The following is a 27,552-nucleotide window of genomic DNA, read 5'->3' as shown; positions in this document are numbered from 1 at the left end:
AGAAACGATATTCAAAATTTGCAACGGAAACGTTTGTTTTCGTTCGTTCGCTGCAGATGTTTCATTTGATGTCGTTTTTTTTATCATGTCATTTATTTGTACAGGCTCGTATACGATAGTTTTAAGGAGCAAACTTTTTTTACGTCTGGTTTTTATGTCGTTGCTTTTTAGTAAACAAATGAATGTAAATCTTATCTTTCGCTTGTTCAACATATCCCGGAAACATTATAAAAGTTTACATAACATAGAATTCGCAGCTTCATTTTTCAAAGAATAACTTATGAATATCTCGATGAGATATGTACCTCGATATGCTATTAATAAGTTATTTACCATTTTTGTACTATACCGCCATCCGGGGTGAGATTGTGCCAAAAACCAAAAATGTTAATTTGTGAAAATTTATTATAACTATAGAAACTGGAGACCTAAATTCAAAATGATGATGAACATAACATATTTATCCATAACTTAGAATGGAACACAAATAATAGTAGCAAACTATTTGGCCTAAACAGGGTTTAAAAGTTCGCGATCAAATATACTCGGAAATAACGCTTGTAAAAAATGTCTCGCATAAACCAACTCAAACAAGAAATCGCATCAACTTGCTATTTTGAAGGTATATAAACTAATCATTTACAATGTATTGAAAGGTTATTACGCGTTGGATAAGTTTTGATTACGAAAATAATATTTTTCCAAACTTTGTACTTTTCGAGCTTCACTGGGGTGAGATTGTGCCAAGCCATAATGATCGATTCAATTTGTGGATTTCACATACACAACAAAAATACGTCAGTACACTCACATTCTTTACTATTGAGCACAATATTTTGACAGATTAGGTTGCATCATCCGTTTTGGAGCAAACAGTATTATAGATCTGCTAAATAATTTAAACTAATTTTTACTTTTTCTCTGGAAATTTCAGATACTTTGAATAAACACTCTAATATAAGATGAATATATTATACCGTGTATAAACTGCCAGTTTTAAGGAGGGGGGAGGGGAGTGGGATGGACCACATGCTTTGCGGCCGCGGGTTTTCGAAGTAATGGTTACTTTTGTTAAATGATCAAATAGGTATGCCCCTTAGGATACACCTCTTCATATATTTCCCCCTTGTTAACCCTAGAAACGCTACTGGCTACATAAAGGCTGTCCATTGACAACGAAGTCATTTCAGACCTCCCCGGGTTATTTTCGTTCATACTTTTTGTATGATGCGTTGTTTTTGGCAGACCCACTGCCCCTAATAGTCCACTTAGTTCATGGACGGCCCCATATGAACTACTTTATCTATACCTATAAATAAGGATTTCTGTCTGTCTGTCTGTCTGTCTGTCTGTCTGTCTGTCCGTATGTTCCTTATAGAATCGAAAACTACTGAACCAATCGGCATGAAAATATGCATGTAGGGGTTTTTTGGGGCCAGGAAAGGTTTTAGTGATGGTTAGAAACCCCTCCCCCCATTAAGAGGGGGGGCTCCGATACAAATGAAACACAAATTTCTCCATAACTCGACAACTAATCAAGCAAACAGAACAAAATTTGGCATGTGGGTGTTTTCGGTGACAAGAATTTATTCTATGGTAAATTGAGACCCCTCCCCTCTTTATAAGGGGAATTATAACTCCTCTCCTCTTTAAAAGGGGGGGCTTCCATACAAATTTCCTCATAACTCGAGAACTAATCACGCAAATGGAACCAAATTTGGCATGTGAAGGTTTTCGAGGGCAAGAATATTTTCTATAGTAAATTAGGACCCCTCCCCACTTTAAAAGGGGGGGCTCCTGTACCAAAGAAACACAATTTTCCTCATAACTCGAGAAGTAATTAAGCAAATGGAACCAAATTTGGCATGTGGGTGTTTTTGGAGACAAAAATTTTTTCTATGATGAATTGGGACCCCTACCCGTTTTAGGAGGGGGGGATCCTATACACATGAAATACAAATTTCCTCATAACTGAAGAACTAATCAAGCAAATGGAACAAAATTTAGCATGTGAAAAATTTCGAGGGCAAGAATATTTTCTATGGTGAATTAGGACCCCTCCCAACTTTAAGAGGGGGGGCTCCTATACAAACGAAATACAAATTACCTCATAACTCGAGAACTAATCAAGCAAATGGAACAAAATTTGGCATGTGGGTGTTTTTGGAGACAAAATTTTTTTCTATGATGAATTGAAACCCCTCCCCACTTTAAGAGGGGGGGCTCCTATACAAAGGAAATGCAAATTTCCTCACAACTCGAGAATTAATCAAGCAAATGGAACCTAATTTGGCATGTGCAAGTTTTCTAGGGCATGAATATATTCTATAGTGAATTAGAACCCCTCCCCACTTTAAGAGGGGGGGCTCCTATACAAACGAAATACAAATTTCCTCATAACTCGAGAACTAATCAAGCAAATGGAATCAAATTTGGCATGTGAAAGTTTTCGAGCGCAAGAATTTTTTCTATGGTGAATTGGGACCACTCCCAAATTTAAGAGGGTGGCTCCTATACAAACGAAATACAAATTTCCTCATAACTCGAGAACTAATCAAGCAAATGGAACCAAATTTGGCACGTGGTTGTTTTTGGAGACAAAAATTTTTTCTATGATGGATCGGGACCCCTACCCACTTTAGGAGGGGGGGCTCCTATACAAATGAAATTCAAATTTCCGCATAACTCGAGAACTAATCAAGCAAATAGAACCAAATTGGGCATGTGGAGGTTTTTGGAGGCAAAAATATTTTCTATGGTGAATTAGGACCCCTCCCAACTTTAAGAGGGGGTGCTTCTACACAAATGAAATACAAATTTCCTCATAATTCGAGAACTAATCAAGCAAATGGAACCATATTTGGCATGTGGGTGTTTTTGGAGGCAACCATTTTTTCTATGCTGAATTAGGACCCCTTACCTTTTTAAGAGGGGGGGCTCCTATACAAATGAAATTCAAATTTCCGCATAACTCTAGAACTAATCAAGCAAATGGAACCAAATTTATCATGTGGGTGTTTTTGTAGGCAAGAATATTTTCTATGGTATATTTTCTATGGATTTCCTCACTTTAAGAGGGGGGGGGCTCCTATACAAATAAAAAACAAATTTCCTCATAACTCGAGAACTAATCAAGCAAATGGAACCAAATTTGGCATGTGGGAGATTTTGGAGTCTTGAATTTATTTGACGATAGTTAGAGACCTCTCACCCCTGTGGTAGGGGGATGTGGACTCTCATACAAATAAAACAGAAATTTTTGCGAAACTCAAAAACTAATCGAACTCGAGAAATTCGAGACTCTTCCATAAAACATTTGTCAATACAAGACCACAAAAACTATCTATAGTAACACTAGATCATTCAGGACGAGACGGTCGCGAGTGTTGCCGGTGACCCGCCGTCGGAAGCGCCGCCCACTGGGGGGCTTGCAAAACTCGAGATTGTGACAAAGATCATCCGAGATTCATGATTTATGTACAACACAGGGTAATTTGTGGCAATACGAAGTTTGTCGGGTCAGCTAGTACTGATATATATGACGATATTGCTTATAAACATGCTAATGTTCACTGCTTAGGTTTTTAGCCTAACTTTATGGTTTTGGCAAAGTTCATGCACTTCCAGTAAGATTAGGTTTCATTGTAACTAAACCATCTCTACGGTAGTTGTTAATTAAAAAATTTAGTATATATTGACAGGTTTGAAATCAACTTAGTTCCCAATTTGTGTGTATACTGAGCTAAAGAACATAAACATATGCTTTTTTGGCACAATCTCGCCCCGGATAACGGTACCAAATGAATTACTGAATCAGCTATGAAGCTACAAAGAATGACTTGTAAATGCCTCATTGAGGTATAAAACCTTAATTGACGTCCCGTGTAGCAAAAACATTTGATATTATTTAGATATTATAATAACAAAACCAGTTATTATTTAAGTGTTTGTAGAACATTTTTAACTATTATTTTAGTTATTTCACCTCTTATGTCAAGCTCGTCAATACAAAAGTCAGAAATGCAGTTATTCGCCAAAAAATATCTGGATCAGGTATTCTTCAATAATTTTCTCCTGCTCGGGGAGATCTAACCGAGGCTGCGTCGGTAGCGAATGTTAATCACAACGGAGAGTCTTGGGCGCATCTCAAGCATCACTAGGTAGTGCTTCGAGTCAACATTAGCGCTTTGATAGGATCTGACGTCAATAATGTCTGAGAAGTGCCGACTGTCGATCAAAACGCGGTCGATCTGTGATTCTGTCTGATTTGGTGACCTCCAGGTGTACTTGTGATGGATTCTGTGCTGGAAAAAGGTACTACGTACGGTCATGTTCTTGGAGGCAGCAAAGTCGATAAGTCTTAAACCGAGTGTTGGGCACCGCTAATTCGCTAATTCGCTAACCGACCAATCGAGAAACGCTAGTTACACTTTATTATTTGAATCGTTTGTTTGAGCCCCTCCCTTCTTCTTCTTTTTAGCGGTACGTACTAAATTAACATCCCCAGTGATATATGGTAGCAAATTACATACTATGAACATGGAAAGGTCACAAGTTTGAATAAAAATGGCCTAAAACTACTGAAGAGCACTGTCAATTTCTCGTTTGTTTGAGAAACCCCAAATATCCATCAACTTTAAAGCCTTGTAATTTTAGCTAGAATCATTATTTTGATCAAAAGATAAGTTCACATAATGTATAAGGATTGGTTCAAAATTTTGAGAAAATCAGTTTTTTGTTGTTTTCCAACAATAGTGTCGAGTGGACTTGTGGGGTTTCTCAAACAAACGATTCATTTATACTCAGACTAGTTGAATTATTGCCGGTCCATAATTCCAAATGTAGTGCCGCTGTTTATTTTGTAGTTGATAAACCGTAAAGCGTTTTATCCATTATAATAGGTTTCGGTCTTAGTTAAATTAAGAAAAGTCGTGTAATATATATGTTGCGCCTGGGCACCCTAGCTCCCATAAATCAACTTTGGCCGATAAGGTCGATGCGCCGCGGCGTGCCGCTTGACGAGAAGCGTTGGCAGACAGTGTGTCAAACTGACAGATTATGAAACGGCTTGTCATGACAGGGGAGAACACAGAACGAAAACAATCTCTACAGTGGCTTGCCAGTCGTGAAATTCTTTAACCTACATAAAATTAGTTGAAATTGCATTAAAAACTAGTAAAAATCTTCTTAAATCTACAATTTATTAAAGTTAACTACCCTTATTTGCTATACCTGAACGAGTAAGTACTTGAATCAATAAGCTAAACTAAAACCTAAGATAAAACTAAACATGCAATGAACAGTTACAGTTATAACCTACATCTTACGGATAAATACATGCGGTTTACTCGATAGCGACACTGAAAAATTGTAAGTTAGACCTAAATTTTGTAAATGCTAAATAATGAAATCAAATTATGTTTATAGCTTAAAGCTGCTTGTATCAAAATACATACGTTGCTAAGGAAAGTCAGTGGTCGTTTTTCTTTGTTCCATAACCGCCGGAACAAAATCTTTAAGAATTTTTCACTATGGAAAAGCAAGGTCAGTCGGATATGCATACACCCGAACGCAATAAGGCCAACAACTGCGTCAACTGTGACCGTCCCGATGAGGTGGATGACATGGTCCAATGCGACGAGTGTAAAGTTTGGTGGCATATGTCCTGCGCTGGAGTGACAAAGTCTGTTGCGGATCGGCATTGGAGCTGCCGTAACTGCATGCCTCTGAGCGTTTCGTCCCGCACTACCACTTCCAGCGTTAGAGCAGCTCGCCACCGAATGAAGCTCCAGCAGCTGGAGGAGAAGCAGGCTTTGGAGACACGCCACCTTGCCGAAAAGCATAAACTGGAAGAGGAGATGACTGATTTGGATGAGGTAGCTAGTAACCGAAGCAGGATTAGTGCTCGGTCGAGCCTCAGAAGGGTACAGCAGTGGCAAGATGAATGCGCTGAGCAGACAGAAGGCGCGCCAAATCTCCAATCGGAAGAGCAAGTAGCAGCCTCACCGGTTCCACAGAACACCTCACGCGTCCCGGAGAGCACTAAGGATGATAAGTTACCGAGTCCAATCGTTCCCGACATCAACAAACAACCGTTAAATTCGACGGTCAAACCGAAACACGTCAGTGGGGATCAGCAGCAGGCAGTCGGCGCGTTCCCTTCGGCGGTTCCGGAGTCTACACTGATCGAGAGGCAACAGCAGCAGCAAACCGGCGCGTTTTCTACGACAGTTCCAGCAGTTAGAAAGGTATCTGATCCGACTAGTAATGATGATACCCAAAATCCCCCCGTAGTACAGCATGGTAAACAACCAGTATATCAAAACGAAATTCACAGTTTGCCACCAAATTATAATAACTCCTTCCATCAAATGATGAAGCAATTTGGGCACTTGATGCCATCAGCCACGGTTTCTTCTTTCAATTCATACTCGCATCCTCCCGAAACTGTTCCGCCGCTCGGAACGAATACGACTCTTCCGTATAATATTAACCCGACTTTGCCGGCAGGTAATATCCCCTTGCCACCGGGATTTCCGCCCGTTGAACAATTCACTCCTTCCCCGTCACAGTTAGCTGCACGGCAAGTAATGCCTCGCGATTTGCCTATGTTTTCGGGCAATCCCGCAGATTGGCCGATATTCATAAGCAGCTTTATGAACACAACGCTGGCTTGCGGTTACAATTGTGCCGAGAATCTCGCGCGACTTCAACGCTGTCTTAAAGGACCCGCGTACCAGTCTGTTGAAAGCAGGTTACTGCTTCCCGATTCGGTTCCCCAAGTGATTGATACCCTTCGTTTACTATATGGTAGGCCGGAATTGCTAGTCAGTGCTCTATTAGACAAAGTGCGTAGTGTTCCGGTTCCGAAAGCGGAGAAGTTGGAGACGATCATTGACTTCGGCATGGCGGTACGCAGTTTATGTGACCATCTTGAAGCGGCTGGACAGCAGGATCACCTTTCGAATCCGACTCTGTTGATGGAACTGGTAGAGAAACTTCCCACACACACCAAAATGCAGTGGGCAGATTATTTACAACAACACCCGGTGGTCAATCTGAAAACTTTCGGGGAATTTATGCTAGGAGTCATCACTGCAATTAGCAGAGTTACTATGTACACTGCGGGGAGCAGCGGTCCCGCCAAGCAGAAGCAAAAGGGATCAGTGAACACCCACATCGATGAGACGGAGCAGATGCGCGTACCAGCTCGCGAAAATGAGCGTTGGTGTGCTTGTTGCAAGAAGACGGGACATCGAGTCACGGAGTGTGCCACTTTCAGATCGTATTCCGTTGACAACCGGTGGAAGTTCGTACAGAACAATGGGCTCTGCCGTAGTTGTTTGAATGCACACGGTAGGAGAAGTTGCAGAAACGCCACGCAGTGTGTGATTGAAGAGTGTAAATACCGTCACCACCCATTACTCCATTCGAATCGTTCAAGTAGGGACCCGGACCCAGCACAGGATCCCTCGAATGCGGAAAACCACACCCACCGACTGTGCGATCAGTCACTTCTATTTCGGATAATTCCGGTCACTATCTTTGGACCTCGAGCCACCATCGAGACCTTTGCGTTCCTGGACGATGGGTCATCCCTATCGCTGGTCGAACATGAGCTGGTTGAGCAACTTGGCATTGACGGATGGACGAAGCCTTTGTGTCTGAAGTGGACAGGAAATGTAACCAGAGTGGAGTCGGAGTCGAAGCAAGTTCGGATCACAATTAGAGGTGCGACTAGTCAGAAGAAGTTCACCCTGAATGATGTTCGTACCGTAAAAGAGCTCACCCTGCCGGAACAGTGCCTTCGATACGATGAACTAGCCAATCGGTTCCGTCATCTCAAGGGTTTGCCAATCGTTGGCTACGAGAGAGCCGTACCTCGTCTGCTGATAGGCGTGAATAATTTAAGTCTCACGGTGCCGCTACAGGTGAAAGAAGGCAAGAAGAACGAGCCCGTTGCCGTAAAAACCAGATTGGGATGGTGCGTGTTTGGTGGCAGCGACAGAGGAACTACACACACGCTCCACTACCATGCGTGTGAATGTGTCAGTGACCAGGACTTAAACAGTTTAATAAGGGATTATTTCGCGTTAGATGATGTGGGAGCGAAGCCATTGCCGCAGCTAGAGTCCGAAGAAGACAAGCGGGCCAGAAGAATCATGGAAAAAACTACCTTCCGGGTTGGAGATAGATTCGAAACAGGATTACTGTGGAGATATGACCATGTTGAGTTTCCAGATAGCTACTGTATGGCAGTCAAGCGCTTCGAATGTCTGGAGCGCAGGATGGTTCGTGATCCCGAATTAGCGGCAAATCTGAGAAAGCAAATAGCCGAGTATCAAGTGAAAGGTTACGCACACCGTGCGACGGAAAGTGAACTGTCCCGAGGAGACCCAAAGCGTGTTTGGTATCTGCCGCTAGGAGTGGTAACGAACCCGCGAAAACCAGGAAAAGTTCGATTGATCTGGGACGCGGCAGCTAAAGTGGATGGAATATCCCTGAATTCCATGCTGCTTAAGGGTCCAGATCAACTTACGTCACTGCCAGCTGTGCTATCTCGTTTTCGCCAGTACAGAGTGGGAGTTTCCGCAGACATCAAAGAAATGTTCCATCAGATATCGATTCGGGAACAGGACCGTCATTCGCAACGTTTTCTGTGGCGGAACAACCCAAAGGAAACCCTGGAAACGTTCTTAATGGACGTTGCCACCTTTGGTTCTTCAAGTTCACCAGCGTCGGCACAGTTCGTGAAAAATAAAAATGCCGAGGAGTTCGCGAACCAGTTTCCACGAGCTGTCGAAGCAATCGTGAGAAACCATTATGTCGACGACTTTCTCGACAGCTTCGAAGACGACAAGCAAGCAGCGCGCGTATCTAACGAAACTAGATTCATTCACCAGCAGGGAGGCTTCCAGCTCCGAAACTGGTTATCAAACAGTGCAGATGTGTTGAGAGAGATGGAGGAGGAAGATCCGCAAGATAGCAAGAGCCTTTGCCTGAACCCTACCGAAGGGAGTGATCGAGTATTGGGGATGCTGTGGCTGACGGTGAGCGATGAGCTACAATTCGCCATGAAAATGAAAGACGAGATTCAGCAAGTGATTGATAGCGCAGGACGCCCAACCAAAAGACAACTACTGAAATGCCTGATGGGAATTTTCGACCCACTAGGTCTTCTGAGTGTTTTCCTAGTCCACGGCAAAATACTTCTTCAGGACGTTTGGCGAGCTGGACTGCAGTGGGATGAGAAAGTACCAGACGATATATTCGACAGATGGACCAAGTGGACGGAGCTCTTTCCGAAGGTCAGGGACCTGCGGATTCCTCGTTGTTACTTCGCCGGAGCGAACGCGCAAATCTACAAATTTCTTGAGCTCCACGTCTTCGTCGATGCGAGTGAAGTCGCGTTCTCCGCTGTCGCTTATTTCAGGGTGGTCAAACCTAGCGGTGAAGCAGAATGTTCGTTAGTAGCGGCTAAAACGAAAGTTGCGCCATTAAAACCGCTGTCGATCCCTCGCTTGGAGCTGCAAGCAGCGGTCTTAGGAACCCGCTTAATGTCATCGGTCGTAGAGAGCCACACCGTCGAAGTAAAGCAATGCGTTCTATGGAGTGATTCCGCAACAGTTCTAGCATGGCTACGTGCCGATCATCGCCAGTACAAGCAGTACGTGGCTTGTCGTATTGGGGAAATGCTATCCACAACGGATGTTGCACAGTGGCGATGGGTTCCTAGTAAGTTGAATCCGGCGGATGCGGCTACGAAGTGGGGAAAATGTCCGTGTCCGGCAGCGACCGACGTCTGGTTTACAGGACCTGAATATCTCTCGCAACCCGAAGAGTACTGGCCAAAGCAAAGAACATCTTTAATACCGCCAGAAGAAGAGCTACGGTCGTGCTATGTGGTCCAAGAACATCTTATTCCGGGCAGGGTTATGGAATTCAATCGCTTCTCTAAGTGGCGACGTCTTTCAAGAGCTGTAGCGTACGTACACCGTTTTATTGACAACCTAAAACGCCGACTTCGGGGGGAAGAGCCGGAAATTCTACACCTAACACAGGAAGAGTTGAAGAAAGCGAAGAACAGTCTGATGCGGATGGTACAGTGGGAAGTATATCCCGAAGAAATGATCGCGTTGTCAACGGAACGAACCGAACTGGCAAAGTCTAGCAGTCTTTTCAAGAAGTCGCCTGCTGTGGATGAATTCGGAGTGCTGCGGATTGATGGCAGAATAGGAGCTGCCCCGCATACTCAATTCGACACAAGGTATCCGGTGATTCTCCCGAGAAAACATCTGGTTACCGAACTGATCGTGGACGACTACCACCGTGCGCTTCGTCATGCTAACTCGGAAACAGTGGTGAATGAAATTCGCCAACATTTCCACATTCCTCGGCTGCGGACAGTGGTGAAGCAGGTTGCAACCGCGTGTCGTTGGTGCAAATTGATAAAAGCGACACCGAAGGTTCCGCGAATGGCCCCACTCCCACCAGCGCGATTAGCATCGTTCGTTCGGCCGTTCACTTACACTGGTATTGATTTATTTGGACCACTAGTGGTGAAAGTGGGAAGAAGCGCTGCGAAGCGTTGGATCTGCCTTTTTACCTGTTTAACTACTCGCGCAGTCCACGTTGAGGTGGCATACTCTCTCTCTACGCCCTCGAGTGTGAAGTGTATTACGCGTTTTGTTAGCCGACGCGGGTCACCTGCGGAGATATACTCGGACAACGGCACAAATTTCGTCGGGGCCGCGAGGTTGCTTAGGGAACAGGTCGAAGCTATACACGATGAATTGGCGGTAACGTTCACTAATACTGATACTAAATGGATTTTCATACCACCGGCAGCACCCCACATGGGCGGAGCGTGGGAGAGAATGGTACGGTCGATAAAAACTGCCATGGAAACTGCGTACTACAATAATAGCAAGCTGGATGATGAAGGGTTGGCAACCCTGGTCGTTGAGGCTGAAGCAATCGTCAACAAGCGGCCACTTACCTACTTGCCTTTAGATGCTGCTGAGACAGAAGCTCTGACTCCGAACCACTTCCTGTTAGGGAGTTCCAATGGCGTGCTCCAACCCGCGACAGCATTCACTGACCCTACGTTGGCGCTCAAAAGCTCCTGGCACCAAATTCAACACCAGCTTGACATCTTCTGGAAGCGATGGATCCGGGAATATCTGCCGATGCTGACAAAGCGGACAAAATGGTTCGGTGAAGTGAAACCTCTTGCGAATGGAGATCTGGTTCTCATAGTAGACGATTCCCTGAGAAACGGTTGGTTGCGTGGACGAGTCCTGGAAGCTGTGGCTGGGAAGGACGGGAGAATCCGGCAAGCAGTTGTTCAGACTACAAGAGGGATACTGCGTAGACCTGTATCAAAACTGGCTGTGTTGGAGGTACAGGCTGATGGTAAAACTGGCTCTGATGACCAGTGTTACGGGGGGGAGAATGTTGCGCCTGGGCACCCTAGCTCCCATAAATCAACTTTGGCCGATAAGGTCGATGCGCCGCGGCGTGCCGCTTGACGAGAAGCGTTGGCAGACAGTGTGTCAAACTGACAGATTATGAAACGGCTTGTCATGACAGGGGAGAACACAGAACGAAAACAATCTCTACAGTGGCTTGCCAGTCGTGAAATTCTTTAACCTACATAAAATTAGTTGAAATTGCATTAAAAACTAGTAAAAATCTTCTTAAATCTACAATTTATTAAAGTTAACTACCCTTATTTGCTATACCTGAACGAGTAAGTACTTGAATCAATAAGCTAAACTAAAACCTAAGATAAAACTAAACATGCAATGAACAGTTACAGTTATAACCTACATCTTACGGATAAATACATGCGGTTTACTCGATAGCGACACTGAAAAATTGTAAGTTAGACCTAAATTTTGTAAATGCTAAATAATGAAATCAAATTATGTTTATAGCTTAAAGCTGCTTGTATCAAAATACATACGTTGCTAAGGAAAGTCAGTGGTCGTTTTTCTTTGTTCCATAACCGCCGGAACAAAATCTTGGCTCCCCGACGGGGAATCGAACCCCGGTCTCCCGCGTGACAGGCGGGGATACTTACCACTATACTATCTGTGGCTGGGAAGGACGGGAGAATCCGGCAAGCAGTTGTTCAGACTACAAGAGGGATACTGCGTAGACCTGTATCAAAACTGGCTGTGTTGGAGGTACAGGCTGATGGTAAAACTGGCTCTGATGACCAGTGTTACGGGGGGGAGAATGTTGCGCCTGGGCACCCTAGCTCCCATAAATCAACTTTGGCCGATAAGGTCGATGCGCCGCGGCGTGCCGCTTGACGAGAAGCGTTGGCAGACAGTGTGTCAAACTGACAGATTATGAAACGGCTTGTCATGACAGGGGAGAACACAGAACGAAAACAATATACAAATTAGTAATAATTTGTACAGTGATAGATTACAATGCAAGTTGTTGCGATATGTTCAAAAATAAACAGTGACTGTTAATTTACAGTTTGCGATTAGTGATTAGCGAAACTTTCACGATTACCGAGCAAATTGTATCAGTTAGCGAATTAACGAATTAGCGATACCCAACACACTTAAGAAAAAGTACCGAGTTCGGTAAAATATCGTAAATTTTACCGAACTCTGAGCAGCAGAACGTTCGGTAAAATTTTTTTATGATGCCAAACATTACTAATGATCCGTAAACGTCGATTGGCACCATCGAATTTTACCGAACGTTCGGCTGCTCAGAGTTCGGTAAAAAAATTTAAGTATGAACACTGCTGAGGCCCATTTCATTGGTCTGCTGGTGTGCGCGAAACCTTCCATTAACCGGTTTGTATTCCTCCTCCTAGCCGACCTGAGTATTGAAATCTCCCATGACGATCTTGATATCATGTTTTGGGCAGCGGCCGTATTCACTCTCGAACTGCGCGTAGAATTCATCCTTGTCGTCATCGTTACTTCTGAGGTGAGGACTGTACACGTTGATGATGCTTATATTGAAGAATCGACCCTCGATTCTCAACCTGCACATTCGAGGATTGATTGGCCACCACCCAATCACCCGTTTCCGCATCTCGCCCATCACTATGAAAGCTGTACACAGCTATCGTGTGTATTGCCGCAGCTCTGGTAGATGGTACGTCCATCTCTGAACGTACGTACCGTTGAGCTCTTCCAGCACACCTCCTGCAGCGCTAGACGTCGAACTTGCGGCTCTTCAATACATCGGAGAGCACTCGAGTGCTCCCTTCGAAGTTGAGAGATCGGCAGTTCCACGTCCCGAGTTTCCAATCCATAGTCCTTTTTCGTCGCGTGGGTCTATTCCGATTGTTCCAGTAAGAATTTCCTTGTTCTTCATTCCGTGCTTTAGTATTTTTCGTGGTGACGGCTTGCAAAGCCTGCTACACCAACCCCTGTTTCGCCGGAGAGCCAAAGAAGCTCGAAAGAGCCCTCTTTTCCTGTCGGCATACGACCTTGCCTGCCACCGGGGATGGTTACCCGATCTCCACCAAAATTGCTCGTATCTCGGCTGGTACCACGAGGAGGTAGGAATAGGAGTTGCTGAATAAGAGGCTATGAACCACTGTAGGGTCTATTTTATGCCTACACGTGCACAAGGCACCGACGTTACGCATTATTCAGCCGTTTACCAGCCAGCAGAAAAGATTGGGTATTTTTAAAACAAAGTACATGCTTGTCAGCGGAACCGAGGCCGACCCACGCCGATTGGGCAGTAATGTAACGATCGTCGACGTCGATTTTGAATGAGAGCTCGATGAATTTGTCTACTTTGGCTCACTGCTAACCAGCCGTGAGATTCGGAGGTGTATTACAATTGGGGAGGTGCGGTCGAACAGAATAAGCCCCCGTACAAAGTACACCCTAAGTAACTAGACGCTTGTTAGACCGGTTGTTCTCTGCGGGCATGAAACGTGGACAATGCTCGAGGAGGACCTGCGAGTTTCAGCGCCGTACAGGAGAACAGAGGATGGCTAAAGTTGGACGGCTACGATAGGCAGGGCATGTTGCAAGACTGCCGGACAACTGCTTTGCAAAGTTGGTGTTCGCTTGTTCCGGTGAGAACAAGACGACCAGGAGCGCAGCAAGCAAGATGGTTAGACCAGATGAAACGACATCTGGCGGAGGAATCTTAGGACGGCAAGCCAACTAAAAATAAGAAAGTATGTCTACTGATAATCGCTAAATTTTCGATGTTTTGAAAGCTAACAATAGCAACATCAACCTAATTTCCGTGTTTGTACATCTTCCAATTAGCATTACGGTAATTGAGCACAATACTAATTGGTTTTGGAAATATTTTCTTGCATCGTGCAAACATATGGATCTGAATCGTTTCCACGATTTGAAGTGCTGCTAAAGAAACTATATGATAATGTCTGATGTGCTGATACTTGTTCAAGCGTAAGTTATTATTTTACTGTTCAACCGCAATACTTGTTCAAGCGTAACCATTATTTTGAACCTGAACCTTATTTTAGCTATCATTTCATACTAAAAGTTTAGTATGAGTAACACTTGAGGAACAATAGGATCGTATCTGTATAAATTTACGTGCACAGCTCCTCTACTAGAGAACGACACTGCAAACTGATGAATGCGACATAACGACACTTCGAAAATCGACAAACAGCCGTTTAAGTGGGTACTTTCTGAGTAAATCTTTTCCTTTATTAAAAGATAATACTGTAGAGGAACGTGACCTCAATCAATAAATTTGACGTGTAATTATCTGTAGTTTTTTTTTCTGTGCTGCCGAAGCTCAAAATGAGACATGTTATGTATAATAGCTATGGTGCCCTCCTTTTTTATGCAGCTCACAAGCTATTAGATAAGAGACTTCCTCGTACTCGTACATGACATCTGGTCGCCCCTGAAAGATCGATCATCTCTTAAGGGTGTTTGACGACTGCTAAAACTAGTACCTAACTAGTTTTAATACGGACAACAAGATGTTTTTACATCACACCGGTGTTATCTGGTTACTTCATTGATGAAACTGTTCTCCACTAATCAACTTCAGTGGCAGTCTTGATTAAAGGAAATATTGTTTTATAGCCTTGCTGCTGCAGTAAGTTTAGATTTATGCCCCTCCGATAAAACAAAACAATTTTTTCAACCATCTCTGTGTAAATATTTCACGAAACGGGTCGAAATCATGCATCGCCATCATCGCACTGGATGTGGAATGTCACTATGCACTGTCTCAAAATAATCTCGCATTCGCACACAAATATTTTTTGTTATCAGTTGAGCATGATAGGGATATAAAAAGAACTGCTTACCAGTATTCGCTTTCTACTTTTGTAGTTCAGAAATGTTACATCGGGATACTTCCGAGGTATCCGCCCTTCCAGCTCCTGAATCTTTCGCTCGAGCTCCAGAATCTGCTTCTTGGCCGAATGCAGCTCCGCCATGCGGGATTCATGCTGCGCATCGTACCCATCGGCGTCGCCGACGTTGTTATCATTGACATCCGGATGTTTCTTGAAGGCTACTATCTGAGGATCGTCTGGCGACGGCCGCTCGTGCCCCTGTTGGACATATCTCAGCTGATCCGCACCATGTTCGATTTCATTTTTATTACTCAATGCCAGAGTCAGCTTACCACCATCACCGGTCGGATTGCCCCACGATTTGTACAAACAGATCACTGCGCCGTAAATGTGAGGAAAGGGAAAAACAAATTATTAACACCTTCGATAAACATCTATCTCAACACTCGGCACATCATCATCACTTAAAACCAAGGCAAAACGTGCTCGTTCCGAAGTGCTTGCCCAATCACGTCAATACTGCTGATTTCATAACATTATTTTCATTGTCAGCATTTCGCGCCGCGCAAGCGGGGCAAAAAGCAGATAACCAGACAATGTTCCTCCTGAACGATGCACCGATAATCTATATTCATCTGACGTCAAGAACTGGGAACTTTTCACCAAATCCGGAGCTCAAACAAAAGGAAATGATAGCGATCAGCAGCCTCGCAACGAAACCTACCGAGAACTACGGCCACACCGAACGCGAACAGCTGCTTCATCTTTCGCTTCGAAAACACCATAATAACTAAACTCGGGGCCGTGCAGTTGCAATTATTTTCAGCAAACTTGAACCACCGAAAACGGGACGGGAGAGATCTCTGTCTGGCCGTTTAGCACTTTTTCCTACCACCGTCGTCGTCGTCCATAACCATTTTCAACTCAACTCATGAATGTTTGTTTTGTCACTACTTGCTCTGGCTGCTGCTCACGCAAACCGTACTCACGTACATTTTTAAATAAATGATATGAATGCTGAAGCAAGCAACAAGATGCGTTCGGAATGTTAGGAAGCGAGAAAGCAACATAAACACCAACCAACACCTGCACGCTCGCACGGCTAGAGGCCGCAGAGTGTGTGCGTGCAGTTATACACAGTTTTTGTCGTTTTGTACTCTCGTTCTTGTGTAGTGCGGCAAAAGAAAACAAGACAAATGTTGTTGCCATCATGACAGACGTATCTAGATTTTACCAGATTGTAGATTACGTACCAGGCAAATATTCCGCCAAATAACTTTTGGCAATAGCCAGTTTCAGTTTATTTTTAGTTTATTTTACTATTCCAATTGTTAGGCAAAGCGGTTATCATTTTACATATAACGTTAGTCATATTTTTCGACCCTAGCGAGTATCACTTAAAAAATGTTCTTGATGACTGTATCATTCAAACTAAGTTTTGTCAATTTTTACTTGCACAAGGGGAGAATATGGGCTTGAAAGTAGAAAAAGAAATCTTTTTGTTAACTTTTCTTAAAACAAAGATAAAAGCTTAGGTACTGTGAAATATTTAAAAAATAAAGATGAAAAACTGGATACACGTACAGAGACTATAGATTACAGTGGCACCGAGACACTCAAAAACCGCTAAATTTTGAACGAGAGCGGAGAGTTAGCTTTATTTATGATGGTACTCTCCGTTTTGTTTCAAAATTTAACGGATTTTGAGTGGCTCGGCGCCTCTGTAATCTATAGTCTCTGCAGATACACGCATATGCAAAACTTGCATACAAAACTTTGAGAAAAGACGAGAGTTTCAAACCGGTAAAATAAAAACCGGTAATAGCATTGCGCACATTGGGCCAGCCACCCATGTAACCAATAAGCATTAACGTAAGCAGTAAATCAGCCGCTTATTGGCATATCTGGCATTTTATACTGCACGTTGTTGTATATTAGCTTTTTGACTCCATAGGTGTTGTAAATTGGCATCCAAAGTTCTATTCAAATTCTTCGTGTCAGTAATCAGCTGCAAATGAGCACTGTCAGCACTATAAGAAGGTTAGCAGTAAAGTAGCCGTATATTTAGCCAAAATAGCTGTTAAGTAGCATTTAAGATGACTTAAATGCTTATTGGATTGCATTTGAATAGCATTGGAAATGTTTATTGGTTACCTGGGCAGTGTCCTCATTTAAAAGTATACTTTTATGTCATCAAATAATACCCCTAAACTCGTTTTAGATTATTTGCTTATGACGACAGGTTGTAAAAAGCTACTCTTTCAGAATTTGTAGTGAAGAGTCTATACAAATTATCAATCTTGTTGAATCTATGGATTGGCAAAGACAAAACTTTTCCTCTAATTCTACTATGTATTTACTTATTTGCAAAGATATGTAATTTGCCACTGAATTTCGACCATGCAAACACTGATGAGGTCTGTAGGTCATAACGTTCATTTTTCTCAGTATTTAATAAGGCCATTACAAATATTTTAAAAAGTTTTTGTCCCTTCGTTTTAAACCCCCCCCCCCCCTCCCTTCGGTGTTGGGCCACTGAAGGGGGGGGGGGGGGGGTAAAGGCAAAGAGAATTTTTTAATCGAGCAAAAAAAATATGGATTTTTGGCATTTTTATGTTAAGTTTGAACGTAAAAACCAAATCTATTTTTACTTTTAATATATACGTTGTTAATTTCCATGCAAAAGTCAACGAAATAAAGACAAAAACGAAAGAATTTCTTTTGGCCGATTTTCGGATATTCCGCAGTTTGAATTTCCTTTTCTATTTCATGCTAGAAGCTAATTCAACTCGTACACTCATTTTTCAAATTTAACTCATGTTCTACAAATTATTTTTTTATCCGCCGACTTTTTAAGCCAATTTCCAGGGGGGGGGGTGACAAAAACTTTTAAAATGATTTGCAATGGCCTAAATAGTATCGACAGGATTAATATTTCAAATGCCACAACTTGTTGGTTAGAATTAAATACTATTCTGATAATAGAAATGTCCCTGACTCAGGGACCCTGAGTGATTCGCGGTTAGGGCGCAACATTATGTATAAAATAAAAACAGAAATGTCATAAGATTAAAATTTTTTGCTATACTGTAAATCGAATATTTATTTCAAATACAAATGCAGCAAGAGAATCGTTAGAAGTCAATCTTAACTGTATAAAACACTTAGCGTCTTACGATTTGTCTTAAAATATTTCGATCAAATCGACATCCCGTTGCACTTCGTACTTGACAAGTTTACCGTACCTCCTTAGCAGCCTTTTCCAGTAACACTGGACATCCTTCATATCCAGGTGATTCCAAATGTGCTCGAAACCACGAGCGGCTATTTCCTGTGCCAGATGGTCATGCTCCACAAAAAATCGAATCAGTTCCTCCAGCTCATCTTGACCCGCGTTCACCTTGACCGGCACGTAGTGCACCCATGGTTTTAGGGAAGGATAGAAAAATTCCTGCCACTCGTGGCCTACATGGAACACCAAAGACTTACACAGGAAGAGATGCTTGAAGCGAAAACTAGCCGCAACTCCTCTGAAATTGAATAAAAATTTATACTGACAGTGATCCTGCAGGCGCACCTCCTTTGCTGGTTCCGCATTCAGCGTGTCTTCAGGTGATTTCCACGCTTGATTCTTCGTATACTGAGCATCAACCAGTTCCGGCTTCCGGCGGGACAGTAAAACCAGAGCGTCCCTCTCGTTTGTCGTTCTCGATCCACGGAAGAAAGCTTTTCCTTTCTTCTTATCCCACGGCCACTGTTGCTGTGCAATTTTCCCAATCGAGCTGCGATGCTGGTCCCACCGTCCCAGGCCGGTTGGGTACAGAGAAATAGCCGGACCTCCCTCCCAGAAGGCCCACGTTGGGTACATTATGTCCAGGTAGTCTTCAGTTTTACTGAACGAAAGCACGGGCAGTTTTTCCTGGTGACCCCAGTGTTGGTTGACTTGTGGCCAATCACGGCAGTTGACGATCAGTTCCATGTTGGGTAGACCGCTCAGATGGGGTTTAATGAAGTGTTCCACCCCGGAGCAGCGAGCCGGAAACATGCAATCCTTCTGCCGAAACAGCCGGCGGTCGATGATTTGATATTTGGTGCCGAATGTTGCGGCTCGCTCGACCATATGGTGGCTGATACCGGATCGGAACGGCCGCAGGTCAGCCTTGAGAACATCGGCGTGACACGAGCAGTTGGCCTTCTGGCAGGGTGCGTAATTTGCTAGGGCTTGCTCGATTAGCGATATTATTTTATTGTCAGCTTACGTTTGGAAATGAAAACGATTAGTCACTATTTATGGATTGATTCATATTATTTGCTTACCTGATTTGTACAGATGGGTGGATTGTGTTTCTTCAGATGGTTCCTTCGAGCACGACGTTTGGGGTTTGCACACATCTTCACCGGTGAATCCGGTTCGTACGGACAGCAATAATAATACTAAACTATAATAGTTGTACAGCATGATATTAAACTAAATGTTTCTACTGATTTATATCACAAAATGAATGAAATTCTAGAGATCAACAGGAATGTTTGAGCGAATAGAAAATTGTTTACAAGCGCTTTGCTTTCTTTTCTTTAGCTGGACTGGAAGCAAAACAGGTAGTTTTATGAAAGAATGCCAGATCAATGAACGCATACAACTACAGTTACAAATCTCGCAACGCCGTTTGTTGATGCTCTTGGTGTTTCTGAATAATCGCTTTTGTTTTGTCCCCGTTGTTCGCAATCATGATAGAAACGTCACGAAACGCTACACGTGAAAACGTAAATTTGTGTTTTTGGCTGTGAACGACTGCATTATATTTATAAGTGTGAATGGCCAGTCAAACAAAACCGAATTAGAGAGTTATTTCACATTTTGTGCTGAACTGAGACGCGATGACCATCACGGAATACGTCGCAGCTCTGTCGGACAACCCGTACTTCGGGGCCGGCTTCGGGCTGTTCGGTGTCGGCGCTGGAGCTGCGTTGTTACGTAAAGGACTGCAGGGTGCGCTGATTCTCTTTCGGAGGCATTACATGATTACGCTGGAGGTTCCCTGTCGGGATAAGTCCTACCAGTGGCTGCTCCAGTGGATCACCCAGAAGGGAGCCAAACATACACAGCATTTGAGTGTTGAAACGTCGTTTCTGCAGAAGGATACCGGTCACATAAAAACCAAGTACGATTTTATTCCCTCGATTGGAACGCATATCATGCGTTACGGAGGGACCTGGATTAAAGTTGATCGAGCGCGGGAACAGCATACTCTCGATCTGCACATGGGCGTTCCATGGGAGACGGTTCAATTGACTGCCTTCGGCAGAAATAAAAATCTGTACTTTAAAATTCTAGAAGAAGGTACTTGATGCGGTGTCCTCGCAGACATTCAAATCGATTTAACTATCTTGTACTTTCAGCTAGACAACTGGCTCTAAAGAATACCGAAGGCAAAACTATTATGTACACTGCCATGGGCTCCGAATGGCGTCCTTTTGGGCATCCTCGTAAGCGGCGCCCCTTAACGTCGGTTGTGTTGGACAACGGCGTATCGGATCGAATTCTGAGTGATTGCCGTGAGTTTATCCGTAATCCACAGTGGTATGCTGATCGCGGAATTCCTTACCGGCGAGGTTATCTGCTGTATGGTCCACCGGGCTGCGGAAAGTCGAGTTTTATTACCGCCCTGGCAGGCGAAATCGAATTCGGCATTTGTTTGTTGAACCTATCCGAGCGGGGTCTAACTGACGATCGTTTAAATCATCTGATGAATGTTGCCCCTCAGCAGTCGATTATTCTACTGGAAGACATCGACGCTGCGTTCGTGTCAAGAGAGGATACCAAGCAGCAGAAAGCTGCCTTCGAAGGGCTGAATCGTGTTACGTTTAGCGGGTTGCTGAACTGCCTAGATGGTGTGGCCTCTACCGAGGCCAGAATCGTCTTTATGACGACAAACTACTTGGAACGGCTAGACCCGGCACTGATACGACCCGGTCGGGTTGATGTGAAAGAATACGTCGGCTACTGCAGCAGACATCAACTGGAGCAGATGTTTATGCGTTTCTACAGCGGCGAAGACGCTGTTCGGAATGCCCAAGTCTTCGCGGATAACGTGCTGAAAGCCAACCGGGAGGCAAGCCCAGCCCAGATTCAAGGCTACTTCATGATACACAAGATGTCTGACCAACAGACGGTTGTACAGAATGTGGACTCCATCTGGGAGGGCTCGTGATGCGGTTAATGAGGACCAAACAGAAGAATGTTTAGACAAGTATTCAATAAATTTTATGGACGAAAGTTCAAACCGTTTTGTCCGATTCATTGCAAAGCACAACATAAGCACGCTATATTTCGTAGATTGATTCGATGCGAAAACCATTTTTTTCTAGCATTCTAGCAACATGTTCTGCCCTACGCATCCGTTCAGAGACGTCCGTAGAGACACGCGAGTTCGTGGTTCATTCTTCGCCTCCATACGTCGTTCTCTTGCGCGCCGCCAATGATGATTCTTAGCACCCCCCTCATTCCAAAAAATCCGAGTGCTCGTAGGTCCTCTTCTAGCAATGTCCACGCTCTTGCCCGTAAAGGACAACCGGTCTAACTAGCGTTTTGTACAGTATGAACTTTGTACGGGGGTTCAGATTGTGCAACTTCCGCTGATAATACGCCTTTTAATCTCACGGCTGGTATTGTTGTCCTCTGTTCCCAGTGAGTCAAGGTATACGAAGTCGTCGACTACCTCAAAATCATCCCCGTTGAATACCACGGTACTGCCTCGTGTAAATTGACTGTATTTATTGAAAATCGTGTCCCGCATTTCGATCACCGCTCGTCTTATAATACCTTCAACCGCAATGTTGAATAGCATGCAGACCATCTGCTTGTAGAAGTCCCCTGCAAGATTCGAATAGGTTCAACAATCCACCCGAGATTCTCGAACAATGCACTGCATCCCATTCATCGTAGCCATCGTAGGTCTGGGAAGCTGCCGGTTTGCACTATCAAACGCGGCTTTGAAATCAATGAAAAGGTGATGCGTGGGGACTAGGAATTCGCTGCACTTCTGGAGGATCAGCCGCAGTGTGAAGATTTGGTCCGTAGTATACCGACTTTCCATGAAGCCGGCCTGACAACTTCCCACAAATCTTTTGGCTATTGGCCATGGTTGATCAGATGGCTTCTATACCATCCCTTATCGATGGGGATCGCACATCTACGTTGCTTGCTGCACTGGTGCTCAGCGTAGTGCTGCATCCACCTTTCGATCACCGCACGGGCGTCAGTCAAGATACCTCTATCTTCATCTCTGCACTTTTCGGGCTGCGACACAAAGCCTTTTGCGAGATTCGTTGAGTCTCGTGTCTCGTGAAAGCAGTGCAGCTACTCGAGTTCTTCGCACTCCTTTTCCTCCTGATGGCGCTTCTTCTCCTGGAAGAGTCGGGTTTGCTATCTACGCTTCTGTTTGTATCGTTCCACATTTTGACGGGTGGTCATTCAATAGCTGCTGGCACTCGTCAAACCATTTCTTACGTCGATTCGGTGCCACGCGGCCTAGCACGTACTCCGCTACACTGGTATTGGCTATTTTCACGGCATTCCAACGGTCCTCAAGAGGGGCTTCATCCAGGCCGAGAGATAACGTGTAGCTTTCGGCACCATCCGGTCTGGTTGGGTAATCTCCAGGGGTACCGATAGTGAAGCTCTAGTTGTACTTTATCTGCGCAAAATGCGAAGTTGTACGAGAAAACAGTATGCATGCATCATTCGGAGGCAGACCAGCGGTTGAGCAGAAAATAGAAGTACTTGACACTTGTAAGAAGCAGATGTTTGGCTTTTTAAGATGAGCAAAACAAGATCTTTCGTATACTGTTCTGCAGATTGAGACCGTTAGCGGACTTTTTCTTCTACGAATACCAAGCTGTAAGTTTTCGTAAGGATCGAATAACATGTTTTTTCCTGCGTCAGTTACTAGACAAGTTCCAAGAATGCAACTTGCAAGCTCATTATCTGTTTGTGGACTTTAAGGCGGCGTACGATTCAGTGAAACAAAATGAACTGTGGAAAATAATGCTATAACACGGTTTTGCAACGAAATTAGTTAAGCTGATTCGTACGACGCTGGATGGGCACGTTGGATAGACTGAAGCAAGGGAATTCAGTCTCTAAAGGCCCAAACAGAATGCTGCGTCAACGCGTCCGTCAGCGTTATTCTGACAGTTTTCCCATGGGTTTACTGTCAAATTGACGCTGACGGATGCGGATGATCTGTTTATATCAGAAGAAATTTTTCACGGCTGCGAGGAATATCAAAGACAAGCGGAAAGAATGCGCGAGTTTCTCCGATCAATGAACATTTTAAATATTGGATGTGGAAATACGGTGGTTATCGAGAATTCAATTGATTATAATGCACTGCTGTTTTATTATACAATTTTTGACATATTTTCTCGTCATTCTCCGGTGATGACGAAACGGCAAAAATATTCACACAGTTATCCGGAATGGTTCACACCAGCGCTTATAAATTTAATGAAGGAGAAAAGAGCAGCTGTGAAACGAATGCGTCGGTCTCCTTCAAACGAAAACGTGACAAACTACAAACAAATACTGAGAATGTTTAAGGCTGCTCATCGGGAATCGTATCAGGTTTATATCGCAGACATTCAGTCTCGTTTGAAAAGAGACCCCAAATCGTTTTGGAAATTTGTGAACAGTAGAAGAAAGAGTGCTGGCGTTCCGGATTGTGTTAGTTACAAGGGTGTCACATCTGCTGATGTTCAATCATCGACTGAACTATTCGCAAAGTTTTTCGAAAGTGTTTTTACTGCAGCAACTGGCAGCGTCCCCGGATTGCCCGTTAATACTGACGATGTACCATACCAATTATCCAATACGTGTGTAGAAAACGGTATAGGACCGGATATGCTGGCTAATAGAATCCTGAAAGAGTTCCGTCTAGAATTTGCGGTGCCTCTTGTGCGCTTGTTCAATGTGTCATTAGCTACTGGCCATTTTCCGGGAATCTGGAAAATCTCGCACATCACTCCAATACATAAGAAAGGGGCCAGAGACGATGTGGAAAATTATCGTGGAGTTGCTATCCAGTCAGCTATTCCGAAGCTTTTCGAGTCGTTAGTTTACAGTCGCCTTTACGACAATGTAGTCAACCGTATTTCTCCTGTGCAACATGGATTCCTGAAGAAAAAATCAGTTGTTACAAACCTCTGTGAATTCAGCTCTACAGTTACAGATCACATTTCTAAGGGATTTCAGGTGGATTGCATATATACAGATATGAGCAAAGCATTTGATGCAGTCGACATTAATAGTATCTTGGAGGCTGTTAAAGATTTCGGCATTCGTGGCTCGTTGTACAACTGGTTAAAATCTTATCTCAAGTATAGAGTACAATTTGTAAAAATTCGTGGCTACAAATCTCGTTCGTTTACTGTGCACTCAGGAGTACCACAAGGCAGTCACTTAGGACCATTGCTATTCGTGCTTCTGATGAACAAATTGCCAGATGTTCTCTCCCATGCAACTATGCTGATTTATGCAGATGATGTGAAAATCTTGTTTCCGATCAAATCTATTGATGATTGCGTGAAATTACAGCTCGACTTAGGTCATGTAGGAACGTACTGCGAAAACCGTGGTTTGAAAGTAAACACGAGTAAGTGCTCTGTTATGACTTTCACCAGAAAAGCTAATCCTGTGATTTTTGACTACGCATACCGAGGCAATGTAGTTCCGCGAGCTGAATTTGTCCGCGACCTGGGGGTAACTTTTGATCGCTCACTCTCCTTCAATAGGCACATTGACAATGTCATCAATGAGAGTCTGAAGCTTTACGCACTTGTCCGAAGATTTGGCCGTGATCTCGATGACCCTCATGCAGCGATCTACAAAGGCCTCGTCAGAAGCAAGCTCGATTTCGCTAGCGTTATTTGGCGCCCGCTGTATATAACCCACATACACCGCATCGAAGGAATTCAAAAGAGATTTGTAAGATTCGCTCTCAGGAATCTCGGATGGAACGGAGAACAACTACCGCCTTACCACGATCTCTGTTCTTTGGTGGATATTGATACGGTCCATTCGAGGCACAAGATTGCCGATATCATATTCTTCACAAACATTCTCTCAGCACGAACAAACATCCAAGCTCTGACCAGTCGATTGATATTTAATGACAGTGCAGTCACGCTCCGACGACGTAGGATTTTTGACCCACCTTTTAGGTCTAGAAATTACTCATAGCACGAACCGACTTCCCGATTCATGAACGCCTTCAATGCATTGCAACATGTTATAACCATTGGCATGAGCTCGGATGTGATAAGACATAGACTCAGTTTATACTTTAGAGCACAATTACGATAAATCGAATACTTTTAATTTTTAAGACAATTGTAATTTTGTGCGTATTGAAATTTATTTATTTGTAAGCCTATGTTGTAGTATATATTTAAGAATGGGTAAAGGGCTTAAAGCCTATATTCGAAATACAAATCAAATCAAATCAAATCAAACGCTGCATTCTGTTTGTGCCTTAACCCGCTATTCAACATTATCTCGTAAGGTGCAATCCGAAGAGCAAACGTGGAAGGAAATGGGACTATCATCATGCCACCTCACATGCTTCATGGTTTTGCGTATGACATTGATATCATCGGAATCAACTGTATAGTAGTGAAAGAGGCCTTTAACGACAAGGTCGTCAGAGTCCATATGGCAATCACCAAGCAACATGCTCATATAGACTCGGGAAACCATCACAAAAATATAAAATTAGTTCAACTAACCTGCTAGCCGTAATAAGATCTTGCATCTCGAAGCACTAAACATTGCATTCTATAAGTTCAATTACTTTTTCAGTCATTAATTACATTAAATACTGAGATTAGTAACCAATTAATTCATGACTATATTTTCACTTTTTCACCGTCGGTTTTCCATTAATTTTTTCAGCCGTTTCAGCCGTCAAATCACTCGCGAAACTTAACTTGAGGCACAAAAAACTTTAATTTACCACCCGAACAGTTATTTAGACAGATATTATAATCATTTTGCTCAAATTGTTTACTTGAAATGATAGGAAAAACTCACTTCGTTTCGATTGCAATTCCGAATCCGCGACCGCCGTTGTACGTTGCCAAGGGAACGGACGTTTATATGGAGTGATGCCAACGTAAACATTTGAGCTTGAAATTGATCAATTATTTTCGCTATTAAATTAAAGATCGTAGTGTCGATAATATACTTATAAAATTCACTGATAATAAAATTCACCGTAAACAACATTTTAGGTGATAGAATTAGGTCGGATCTAATTTAACAGCAAAAATAGATACGCGATTCTATGTGTCATAATTGTTCATAACAGATTATCACATATTACTAGCAACTCTATTCTCAACAAAACGATAGTCGCAACAAGTAGGTACTGAAATCAGTAAAATGCAACAGGACTCTGACGACCTTCTTTTAAATTGTAAGCCGAGCTTTTTAAATTGTAAGCAGCAAGTTTGGGATTTACTACTTAGGCCGTATGAATAAAACAGTTTACTTTGCTTTTCCCTTTTAAATTTTATGGGAGCATTTCCTCTAACTCTTTTATTCATGGTTGGTATAATACATGGTTGTAAGTAGGGAACGAAGGAGTCCAAATGGTGTTGGTGCCAAGGTGGAGCTGGATGGGGGCCGATATAAAGTACTGGAGGAGCTCTAAATGTTGCAAGCTACGGCACTACTGTGTTACCTGACTCATAACGAATATACGTTATATACGGGGGAGGGTATCGTAACCCACTAACTTGGCGGTTTTTCGTTAAATTGATCATAAATTCGAATAGAGCATACAAATATTACCGTGGACGCACCATACTTGACGCGGGTCCAAAGTTGACGCACTTTTCAGAAATTTTCTATAATAACTTATCTTGACTATTAATATTTCGCAAAAGTGTACCTTTGACACTTTGTTTACACTTATGAAACGCATTCATGCCATAAAAAGCTTTTGATTGGTCATTTATAATTGTAAATAAAAAATAAACAGAAAGGGTGTTTGTCAAATGCGCCATTTTTTTCCTACCTTAGCACAAACGCTAAAGAAACACTCAACTATGTTTTATATTTTTTTACGCGTAAAAGTGCTTTTTTGTTCTAATATCTTCGAAAACTGTTAAAACTTAAGTATTATTAATATATTGTATACGTTATTCGAACTGTAAAAGCTTTTTAGCTTATTTCTGGACAAAAATGTTTTGCGTCAAATTAG

The 27,552-nt window shown here is 43.2% G+C and overlaps 3 protein-coding genes across 3 annotated transcripts in view; 1 reads left to right on the top strand and 2 right to left on the bottom strand.

Moving 5' to 3' along the window:
* LOC128741448 (UDP-glucuronic acid decarboxylase 1) overlaps positions 1 to 16,188 on the bottom strand; it is a 33,866-nt gene extending 17,678 nt beyond the window's left edge. The window contains exons 1-2 of the mRNA XM_053837271.1: positions 16,014 to 16,188; positions 15,299 to 15,666 (exon numbers count right to left, since the gene is read on the bottom strand). Coding sequence (XP_053693246.1) covers positions 15,299 to 15,666; positions 16,014 to 16,074 — 429 coding nt within the window. The 5' untranslated portion in view covers positions 16,075 to 16,188. The remainder of the gene's footprint in view (positions 1 to 15,298; positions 15,667 to 16,013) is intronic.
* A 2,201-nt stretch (positions 16,189 to 18,389) lies between these two features.
* Positions 18,390 to 19,888, bottom strand: LOC128743021 (O-glucosyltransferase rumi homolog). The gene is made up of 2 exons (XM_053839528.1): positions 19,607 to 19,888; positions 18,390 to 19,543 (listed from the first exon to the last, which is right to left on the bottom strand). The coding sequence occupies exons 1-2, from the start codon at positions 19,746 to 19,748 to the stop codon at positions 18,474 to 18,476; spliced, it is 1,212 nt and encodes a 403-aa protein (XP_053695503.1). The 5' UTR covers positions 19,749 to 19,888; the 3' UTR covers positions 18,390 to 18,473.
* A 183-nt stretch (positions 19,889 to 20,071) lies between these two features.
* Positions 20,072 to 21,556, top strand: LOC128743137 (mitochondrial chaperone BCS1). The gene is made up of 2 exons (XM_053839660.1): positions 20,072 to 20,630; positions 20,690 to 21,556. The coding sequence occupies exons 1-2, from the start codon at positions 20,168 to 20,170 to the stop codon at positions 21,499 to 21,501; spliced, it is 1,275 nt and encodes a 424-aa protein (XP_053695635.1). The 5' UTR covers positions 20,072 to 20,167; the 3' UTR covers positions 21,502 to 21,556.
* Positions 21,557 to 27,552: the final 5,996 nt, after the last annotated feature.

This window comes from Sabethes cyaneus, chromosome 3 (assembly GCF_943734655.1).
Source record: "Sabethes cyaneus chromosome 3, idSabCyanKW18_F2, whole genome shotgun sequence".
Classification (NCBI taxonomy): domain Eukaryota; kingdom Metazoa; phylum Arthropoda; class Insecta; order Diptera; family Culicidae; genus Sabethes; species Sabethes cyaneus.
The sequence above is the reverse complement of the archived record's forward strand: the minus strand, read 5'-3'. Positions and strand labels throughout refer to the sequence as shown.

Coding starts and splice junctions, on each gene's coding strand:
- LOC128743021 (XM_053839528.1), bottom strand. CDS start 19,748: ATGCTGTACAACTATTATAGTTTAGTATTATTATTGCTGTCCGTACGA. Junction 19,544..19,606: donor CACCCATCTGTACAAATCAG/GTAAGCAAATAA, acceptor TCCAAACGTAAG/CTGACAATAAAATAATATCG.
- LOC128743137 (XM_053839660.1), top strand. CDS start 20,168: ATGACCATCACGGAATACGTCGCAGCTCTGTCGGACAACCCGTACTTC. Junction 20,631..20,689: donor CTTTAAAATTCTAGAAGAAG/GTACTTGATGCG, acceptor TTGTACTTTCAG/CTAGACAACTGGCTCTAAAG.